The sequence below is a fragment of the Egretta garzetta genome, unplaced genomic scaffold (assembly GCF_000687185.1).
Source record: "Egretta garzetta isolate BGI_Z169 unplaced genomic scaffold, ASM68718v1 scaffold577, whole genome shotgun sequence".
NCBI lineage: Eukaryota > Metazoa > Chordata > Aves > Pelecaniformes > Ardeidae > Egretta > Egretta garzetta.
The window spans coordinates 790,058-800,653 of NW_009260138.1; the positions used below are offsets into that span (position 1 = coordinate 790,058).

The window sequence follows — 10,596 nt, forward strand, 5'->3', positions numbered from 1 at the left end:
CAGCAGGAGGTTAAACTCTGTGGGAAACCTCAGTGGATGTTAATGCTGGGGTTTGGGTAAGCATTAACTCCCTTGCATTAACTCTCTTCAGAACAGGAATGTACAACCATAATGGATTAACTGATGGCAGCACAGCAGAGGAGCCTGCTGCGCTGCCAGGAGGAGGTCTGATAGTCAGCATGAAGAAATAATTCTTGGCCTGATCCATCCTAAATGAGAGAGTTTGAAACTACGTTTTATCTGTAAGCTGAAGCCAGCCAGCCCTTGCTATGAGCAAGGCACTGAAAGCAGTATATTTCCTGAGCAAGTACACCCTCTTCTGCCAGTGTTTTGGGAAAAATGTTGACCAAAGTCTTAGGTTTGCATTTTTCACAGTACAGGCAGTCATACCACTTTTAACAATTTTGCTGAGGTCAAGTAGAAGATTCTCTGAAGTGAGGCTAGGAGATTATTAGGGAAAAGAAAAAATTCTTGCTGTCTTATACTCTTGCCTAGGCATCTGCTTTTGGCCACTCTTAGACATAGGCTAGGTGAACTACGTGGATCTTTAGTCTGACTCACTACTGCTTTATGACAAGAAAGAGAGGAAATAACTGTGATGTGATAGAGACTTTTTTGTCTTTACTGATTTATATCTAGAAAATTAAAAACCTTTACCTGTCTTCTGTCTCCCCCCTCTCAAATAGCTCCCTTACTTTTACTGTTTTCTTGGAAAGAGGTATGTGACTGGTAAGATTACTGGTAATCTTACACTAGTAAGACTATAGTATCACAAATGTCTAGCAAATTAAGATTGATTCATCTAATCATATGTATATTTTAAAGCTCCAATTAGAAATTTGTATTAAGAGTCTTTTAATTTCTTATTTATCAAAAAACCTGAAAGCTGATCAGAATGTATTAACAGTAGCAACTTTAACCCTTCTGTAGATTTTTTTTTTTTTCAAATGAGATACAGATAGACATTTGTGTCTTCAAAAAGAGAAGCACAGCGGAAGTAGGAACATAGCTCCTGACACTCCTGATTGCTATATGAATAAGCAATAAAAAGGAAAACAATTCACTGGATTAAAGAAAAAATCACTTTTGAGCTCTTTTGATACAAAGATGCAAAAGAACAAAAATCCAGTTTGTCACCAACTTCACTTTTTTATAAAATCCATGATACTGTGCTTAGAAATATAAATTACTCAGCAAGTTCATCAAAATTTCACCATGGAATTTTATGGACGCATCAATAACTGAATAATGTAGTGCCTTTGGGCAAATAAAACACATCAGCACGAAGAACTATTTTTACCATGCTCAGTGCAGATAACTCAATATCGGATGTCCATATGATACTCTGGAAAAGATACAGTAAAAAAAATCCCTCAAAATAAAAGGAAAAGTCGTGTGATACTGTACAAAACAGAGAAGGAATGAGTTCACGAGCTTCTCTCCAAAGTGTCGGGTAGACATTCAAGGAAGGAGCAGTAACAAATGCTTGTGTGTTCCTTCTCCTGCAAAGTCTGAAATGCACAGAAAACAATGGAAAACAATTCATGTTCACAGCAGCAGTATCTTATTTTCCCTAAAATGAGATGGAAACGGTACCCTTGCGAAAGATAACCTGAGGGAACTGAAAGAAAGGTAAAGGCTGGATTTTTTTGAGGGGGTCCTTGCAAGGTCAGGCCCTAAATTCGAATGTATGTGTATGTGATAGGACTGAACAGCTCTTTGACAACATTTTCTTTTCCCTTTCTGCTTGCTTTTACTGAGGAGAACAAAAATATGTGTACATATGTTGAGGAACAAGGTATCCAAGAAAAGTAGCTTACACTATTGTTTTTCTCTGGTTTGTGGGTGTGACTAGATTAAAGGTCACAACAAGCTGAATTGGTTGACTCTTTCACTTTCAATTTTGATCTTCCAGGGAGAATCTGGAGACTATTTTCCAGGACATGAAAGAAGAGTGTCATCGAATATGTATGCTCGCCAGAGAACAAACAGATCAACTGAGTAAATTTAAGATAAAGCCAGAACCTGAAACTGGTAATATCATACTTAAGCTCTTATTGTGATTCAACTGTTTGAAAGCTTTGCTTTATATTTGAAAATACTGTAAATTACACATACATAGAAGTACTTCCACTGTTTACCATCTGCCTTTTTCAAGTCTGTTCACATGGTGCTCAGTATTTCACCAAGAAAACACACCGCCAGTTTTGGCATTCTATGACGAATGCTCCAAATCACATGCTATAAAAGACAGTCATCACATCAATGGCTCTTGTAATTGTTTTGTCCCTTGGAGTGAGAGGCAGGCACTTACTACATGTGATATCCCATCATACTGTGTGAATGACAGCACTTGCTTGCTTTTAATTTAGCTGTCAGTTCAAAAGATGTCTGTTATGAATGCCTCTAGCCCCATTTCTGTTAGAGGAAAACTGCTGGACTGAGGAGAGTCAGGGGACTTATTTTCTAGACTTCCTTGTGCAGACTTTTGAATATCCAACACTTCCTGAAAACAAAAGAAAGGTTTGATTTTTCTTGCAACTGGAAGAGATCCTGAATGTTTGGTTCTGCTCATGCTTACATTTAATATAATGTAAGCTGCCATGGGTATTCCTTACTAGCTTTTATTAATAGCAGGATCAGACTCGAGTGATTTCAAAAAATACCTGCCAAACTTACACTGTTGAAGCAAAAGACACTGATTTAGCACTTGCTTCTAATTTAGGTTATACCATTACTGAAGTTTTGTTACACAAAGTGCTAATGTATAGCTTGTGGCTTCAAATTGCCGTGTCTGGACTGTATTGTTATATGCTGATTGTACACTTTATTATTTGGGGGTGGGAATTTGGGGGGATGAGTGCTGGGCAACTTACTTCAGAATGGATTTGTTTTCCTTAAATAAGTGCCTAACTCAACTGTGTGAAAAGCTATACTTGATATAGATTTAACCTGCTTGATTTCTATTACTTCTGTAAGTAAAGTTCTGTAGTAATGGCCCACATTACTACAATATCTGAGTGATGTCAGAAGGCTGTTGTACAATAAATGTGTTATTCTTTCACCTGATTAGGAGTAACCATGTATACATTATTACCATTTTTGTTAATAAGTTCCAAAAACAAAGGGAGAATTCTCAAAACAAAGAGAAAATATGGTCCTGCTTCTGAATAATTATTCAGTTTAAATATTTACCTAATTTGGAAACCAATGGGAGTTTGGTACCTGAATACCTTCTAAAAATCGTTCTCATGGTGCCTAGCATGTTCTTGACACCGTGTGAAATGGGTTTGGTTCCAGCTTCTATTTCTGCCAGAACACTTCAGTAAATATATGCAAGTATGTGTTAAGAGTATGGGACAACATAATTTTCAATAAAATGAAAATGTTTATAGCCATAAATCAAAGAGAACTAGAATTACTAGAGCAGAATTATTTCCTTTTATTTCTGTTCTGATAGTTTTTGTGACAGAGCTAATGTTTGTGAAAGAGAACTATACCTCAAACTGATTTCAAAGAGAAAAAATAAAGGTTAAAAAGTTAAAGAAGTAAGATGAAAAACCTCTCGGGAAAAATACCCCAACACCACACCCTTAATAACTATACTTCAGTGGACTATTTAATGTTTTCTTCGTTCTTTCTTCACAGAAATACAGTTTTCCATGCCGATACAGTGTACTGATAAAACTGATGAACAAGCAGAAGAGCTTTTTAAGCCTCGGGTTATAAAGGATATAAATAGAGGTGCATCATGCATCACATCTATCACACCAAGAGGAGTGGGCCAAGATGAGGACAACAACTCTGTAGAATCACTTTCTAAATTTAATGTCAAGTTTCCACCTACAGACAATGACTCTGCTTTCTTGCAGAGCACTCAGGAAAAACCAACAGTTCCTTGTACTGGTATAGCTGAAAACATGCTTCAAGATCATCATTTTAACCTGGAGCACAGAGACCGTGCTGTTAACCTCAGTAAATTGGAACCTAACTCATTTGAAGCTCATGGAGTTGATCTCATGACCTCAGCTTTACAAAGCTTAACTGCTGTTGACAAAACAAACCCCCCAAATCATGCAAACATGCCCCTTGAAAATACCTGTGACAAAACATGTTTAAAAACAACAGATACTGGTTTCACATTTGTACCCAAGCATGCAAACCAGGGTGTACCTGAAGTAATTTTTTCTTCTTTAGAAGCTGCTGGGACAACCATCAGAGGTCCTCATCAGGTATCTTTCTATAAATACTATACATTTCAAAAATGGTAATGATTCAGACAATCACTTTGCGAAGATCTTTGAGACAGGATTAATATATTCTTATGAGATACCTCATCAATCTTTTTTTAAGACAATATCTCTTGTCAATTCTTCTTCCTGATGTATGTGTACAAGGCACTTTTCCAGTAAAAGGGCAGGAATTTAAGCAGATGTAAGCACTGGATATGCTTGCACAGATTTCAGTTCATTTAGATATTAATTGCTTCTATATCCATTTCAAAGCTGTCATTAGTCGTAAGTTGCCCCCTAGAATGCTTTCTTTCTACCCTTGATCTCAGTTGAATAGGGCACATAATTGTTTTAATTGTTTTTAACATACAGCAGAGAATATGACAAATAGACTAATTAAAAAGCTGAACAGATAAATACCTCACTGTGGAAAAATGATCTAGTTTTTATCTCAATGTGAGTATAAACAGCACCCTATTCTTCCCCTCTAAGAAAACTTAAATTTTTTTCTTCATAGTTGAAGCAGTCAAGGAGGAAAGCATACTTATTTTTTTCAAATGAAGGGAAGTTCACTAAAATGCTTTATTTTAGGCTTATGTAGGTACTTTGGGCTTGGTAGGTACTTTAGCTATTTCAGTTATAGCTACTTTAAGTCCGTGGGAGCTTCTCAAAGCAAGGCCCAGTTGCTGTAATGCAGAAAAATATTTCAGCAGGTTCCGACAATCACGTCTCTGAATACTTGTTTCTTTTGTGTAACGTCCTGTCTGAACTGAAATTGCTGGCAAAATTCTTATGGACCTTTATAGACTGATTTTTTTTACATTTCTATGGCTTTTCTCACACTTTGTGAGAGGACAACTTTTCAAGAATAAGCAAATAGTGATATTTAGGAATTCTGTGAGGGTGGATTTGGCACATTTTTACTATTTACATTGATGTGGTTTTGTGTTCTTTGCTAATGACAAGGTACATGCAGCAGAAGAGCTTTACCTCTCACTTTGGCTACTGCATGACATGCAAAACTAGCATTTAGAAAACATTTGTAGGACATGATAGCTTTGATCTTTTCTTCTCCTAAAATGTACCCAGTCTAGTTTAATTTTCTATTGCAAACGAGTTTTGGATGAAAAGTTGAAAGCATGAAAGGCTTGCTGTTCATCATTGTATTTTAAACTGTAAGCCTGATTTTTTAAAATGTGTTTTAAATATCTCTTTGTAATGTAGGAGATCTTGATTCTATACCAGCTTAGTAATGACAGTTTTTATTGTGCTTTATTTTTCATTGGATCCCCAGTTATACTTGTGACTGAGTTAAACAAATTAAACCATTTATTTTATCACTGGTAGAACTCCTGTGGAGCTGTGAAGCATTCACTCCATTGCTTGTTACTATCCTCTTTTTCTGTATTCCCTCTCCAGCTTGTTCTTTTACTAGTTTGTCTGTATATTCATTTTTCAATAGATGGCACCCTGCGTTGTATATTACAGCAAGTGAAACAGCTGGTACATGATTACAAATTGATAGGGGAGTATGCAGCTTAAAAAGTAGAGAAGAATTGCGGTTGAATACCAATAAGTCTTTGGTTTGATCATTGGTATTTCTGCAGAATCAGGAAATTAATTTGGAGCCATCATTTAAAATGTAAATTATCTACTTTGCGGAGAAAATGTAACAATGCTAACACTTGGAGAAAAGAAAGGCAATGGAGAACTGTTTCAGTATTTGTAAGTCTTATCTACAACAGCACTGTAGAACATAAGAGGACCATCGATTAAAAGGTTGTATTATATCCAGAAGCTTGTTTGAAACAAGACAATATTACTTTAGAATCCATTAAGTATACATCTGTGTATATCCATATATTTAAACATCCATCACCTTTATTCAGCTGCCTTCAAAAGAGGTTCTTAAGTATTTTTCCCCATGAATTGGAGCCAGCTTTGGAGTTTTTTCTGACTGTTAATTGTGCTAAAGATTTCATTCACAGATAACATATATATAGTTTAAAATACTAATGTGTTTTAAAGTTACTTACATACCTGCCCTCTCAACTATATTAACGTTAGCAAAATGTATGCGTAAACTTGTTCTTAGTATTTTTACCTCCTTTCTAAGGGGTAGTTGCAGCGCTTTTTTTTTTTTCCTTGTGTAGATAAAACTTTCAAGTATTTACTACATATGTTAACTTATAAAATGGAAAACCCCATAAATGCAATAGATTTGGCAACAGTAAGTTCTTGGAACTGCTCTCAGTTGCTATAATAAATTTAGCTCTTTCCTTCTATGTGGATACTAAATGTGAAAACTCAGTACTGTTTTCTTAGGATGTAACTTTTTAAAAAAAACATGTGACTGAAAAGAGCAGCAGATTAAAATAAACATGGATATTAGTGGACCTAGGATTTTGCAGACTACATTTAACTGAGACTCGCATATAGATGCATGTGTTTATCGGTATTCACAGTTTGAGGGGGTTGTTTCCACCAAAAGTATTTCTAAGAATGTTCATGATTTTAAAAGCAAATCGTTAGTCTATTGATCTTAATCTGAATATTAATGTTTTTTAAATGGTACATCTGCTTAAATATACCCCTATTCTGAAAAGCATATTAAGCACCTGCTTAACACTCAAAGAAAGAAATGGAAGTGCCTGCCTCAGTGGGTTACTGGATGAGTACCTCCCCTTGTTGCGCTTCCAGGATTAGAAATCTTACTATGTCCTTTGTGGGGGTTTTGCAATACTATTTTATCTTCTTTTCAAATGGTGCTTTACAGCATAAGATGTTAGAAACAAGTAATTCTAAACACATTTCTGTAGGGATGTTTAAGTGTGTCAGTGTCTGGGTAGATTTAATATGCAATTTACACCAGCAACATACAATAAGTAGACTCTTTGAGCTGAAAAAAGTGGTGTGATTGCACTTAATTACTAATTAGTCAATTTAATCATATGGATTGCTGACCATAATGAAAGACAGTAAATCTGCTATTGCTATCTGAGAAGCTAAATGCTCTTTAAATAGGGAATGGACAGGAAATTGACTCCAAGAAGTTTAGCTGGTTTAAAAAGAAGGTTTAACAACTATGAAAGCCAGGTTAGTTGTCCAGTGAGTTACCATGAGAGGAATAAACAATAGATTCAAACCATTTGGCGTGATGGAATTTGAATAAGAGCGGAAAATTAAAACTCTTGGATAAGTATCAATAGCAAGAAATTTAAAACTTCTAAGAAACTACTTTCTAAAGTATTCTTGTTTGCCTTTCCATGTGTGAGTGAAGCAAGAGAGAAGAAAACTGAGCCAAAAAAAACTGTAGGGTGCTCTCCTCTTCTAGGTTCCATCCCCACGTAGAGCTCATACCAGCTTGCTGCCATCCTGTCTACTTTGCACTCACAGCAGCATGCATTTAGTTTTCAATTTACTCAAAACTTAATCATCCTGGCCATATAGAATCATTTAAGTTGGAAGAGACCTTTAAGATCATCAAGTCCAACCATTAAAAATATTAAACCATTAAAAAATATATAACATAACTATGTATTTTATCTTGTATTGCTAATACTAAAGTAATGAAACTTAATTTTTAACTTTACTTTGAAAACTGATAGAAGACTTTCAGATTCCTAGTCGGTTTGATGCTAAATAATTAGCGTACACTCTAACTTAAAGTATGTATAAGGCTGAAGTCCCCTGAACTCCAGTGTCAGATGAACAGACTTTCTGGCTTTAAACTAGCTCAGGGACCGAGAGCAGTACAGCTACTGAACCAGATTTAGCATAGTTTACAGAATTGCCTGAATGCATGGATACATATTCAGATGTTTCCATTGAGTTTGATGCTGACATGGCAGAAGGAATCGCAAAACATTATTTGAGACATATTTACACTAAAAGGCAGTCAGAACAAAAAAGTAACTTAAGCCATATGACATTGCTCTAGTAATTTTGTAAGTAAATTGAAAACTAGTTACGTGTCAGTAAGAATAGAAATAAAATATGATTCATGTTAACTCTGTACAAGAAATATTTAATCTAAGGTAAAAATGTGTTTTCTCATTTCTGTTAAATGGCTATTGTGTACTATGGCTCATACAGTAAAATACTGAAACGCAAAGTTAAAGAAAAGCCTATCAGACTGATATTACAGACCTTTGCTCGTGGCAGTATTTATCATTAATAGATACCAAGGCATTTTAAATGTTTGCAAGGATAGTATGTTTATAGAACTTCAAAAAAAATCAAAGTCCTATCTTGCTTTTCTTAAGTGAGACCTCTCTAGTTAATGTCGCTGGCCAGGCATGTGTAAAGGGCACCTAGTTTAAAGAGGCAAGCATTTTTTTAGGTAAATATAAACCACAGCATAATGTAAACCACATTGTAAACCACAGCAATAATCATTTTCTGTTTCTTTTAGCTCGTTTGGCAGCCTCGAGACAATGATTTACTGGCACAAGCTTATACAGACTCTGAACTGAATCAGTGTGGAATATGCGAATTCTGTCGAGAAGTTTTCCCACCATCTATAACATCTAAGGAAGATTTTCTTCGGCATCTGAATTCCCACTTTAAAGTACAGTCTTAATGTATGAGAATTCAATGGATCACTGGTTTTGCATACGTTTGATTTTTTTTATTCAATAGATATGCTAAGAATTTAAGAATTAAGACTTCTTGTAACAAGAACTCATGACTGCAATTATTTGTCAGATAAGCACATTTTTAATTGTCCTTTGACAAGTAAAATGAAACTGTAAGTCACTCAGGACTGTAATTCACATTATTGCTTGTTATGCGTCAATATTACTTTTGAGAGTGATGTTAAACACCTTTTGTCTTTTATTTTCTTTTTTTTTTCTTTTTGCAATTAATCGTTGCCTTAATAGGCCCAAAGTCATGGTTATATTTGTGGGTGTAGACTTGCAGGATTAATGCCTTAATCTGGCTGGGGGAATTGGTGTAATGCTAGAATTTTTTCTCAATATCCAGTGATGTGATTATGTTCTCCTTGAAGTAAACAGGAAGAGAAGTAAGCTGTCATTTTCATTTCTGTTATAAAATTTCCAAATTTAACTTACAGTAGTGAACCTCTTAATTCAGATTCTTGTAAAATCACCACAGTAATTGAATGCCAGGTGTGCCAAAATTAGGATAGGCTTGTTCACTAGTAATATAAATTCAGGGTTGACTTTCCCGGAGGAATTGTTTACTAGAGAAAGTAATGAAACAGAGCACATAAATCAACCTTTTGCCAAAATGTAATGGTAGCAATTTTATGATATCTGTTACATGTTATAAAAAAACAGCTGTCTTGTTTATGTACCTTTCTAGCATTAATAATTAGTAAAAATACTTTAATGGGAAAGGTTATATTGGTATGAAGGATAGAGTGAGAAAAATTAAACTTCCCCTAAAACTAAGAATACCAAAGATTATTTCCCATTTCTTCTGGTCTGCTCTGAAGGATTGCTCAGGCCTGCTACAGCCTAGAAGTGGAAGGGGAAAACCTAATCACCCATATCAAAGTGACTTCATTTTAACCTGAGTATGCTTAGTGGACTTTCTCAGTGCAATTTAAATTTGTGTTTAGTTGAAACATTGCATTCTGATAAAGTTTGCACATTTTCTGGATTTACTGGGATAAAATTAGAAGGGGGGGGTTACTAAGTAAATTAATAATAAGGGTAACTTGGAGCTTTTTGCATTTGAACTGAATATAGGTTATAGTCCTGATATTTGATAATTAGCATTAATATTTTCATAGCAACAAAGCACAACAGTTTCTCCTTTTAAAGATTTGTTCACAGGTAACCAATTTTTGGAAGAATTAACACCTGCATAATTTTTAGAAATGAATTTTTCTGCATTTATTTTCTCTATTTTAAACAACTCATGTTTGTGACTGGCTGTCAACAGAGTGTACTGTAATAAACAGCAGTGTACAGTGCATGTCTGCTACATGACCTGGAGAAAGAGTTTGTTACTATTAACAGCTCTAAACCCCCACCCGTATCCAGCGCAGAGGAGGACATGCTCATCCCTGGACTCGCCGTGCGGCGTGTGAAGTACCTCCCCAGAGAGCACGGCTGGGGGTGGTTCCTGGGAGAGGCAGAAGTTCCAGGATTGGGAGGAGAGAAGGGGATTCACACATCTCCAGCCAGCCCGACACAAAACCGACTTGTCCTCTCAACCGTGAAATTCAGCTCAGGCGCTCACGTTATTAAGAGCTGCGAATCACCTTTAAAGAAAATAAAGTCATCTGGTCCTCCCACCCCATGCACGGACGCGTTTTCCCCATGAGCTCGTCTGCTGGCGGCGGAGGGAGCCCCACGCCGGGCCGCAGATCTGTGGCCTCCCCTGCGGCCGG

General features: G+C 36.0%; 1 protein-coding gene across 1 annotated transcript in view; it reads left to right on the plus strand.

The window, feature by feature from the left end:
* TANK (TRAF family member associated NFKB activator) overlaps positions 1 to 10,426 on the plus strand; it is a 29,383-nt gene extending 18,957 nt beyond the window's left edge. Inside the window, exons 7-9 of the mRNA XM_009641670.2 lie at positions 1,916 to 2,034; positions 3,649 to 4,232; positions 8,647 to 10,426. Of these exons, the coding sequence (XP_009639965.1) occupies positions 1,916 to 2,034; positions 3,649 to 4,232; positions 8,647 to 8,814 (871 nt within the window). The 3' untranslated portion in view covers positions 8,815 to 10,426. The remainder of the gene's footprint in view (positions 1 to 1,915; positions 2,035 to 3,648; positions 4,233 to 8,646) is intronic.
* Positions 10,427 to 10,596: the final 170 nt, after the last annotated feature.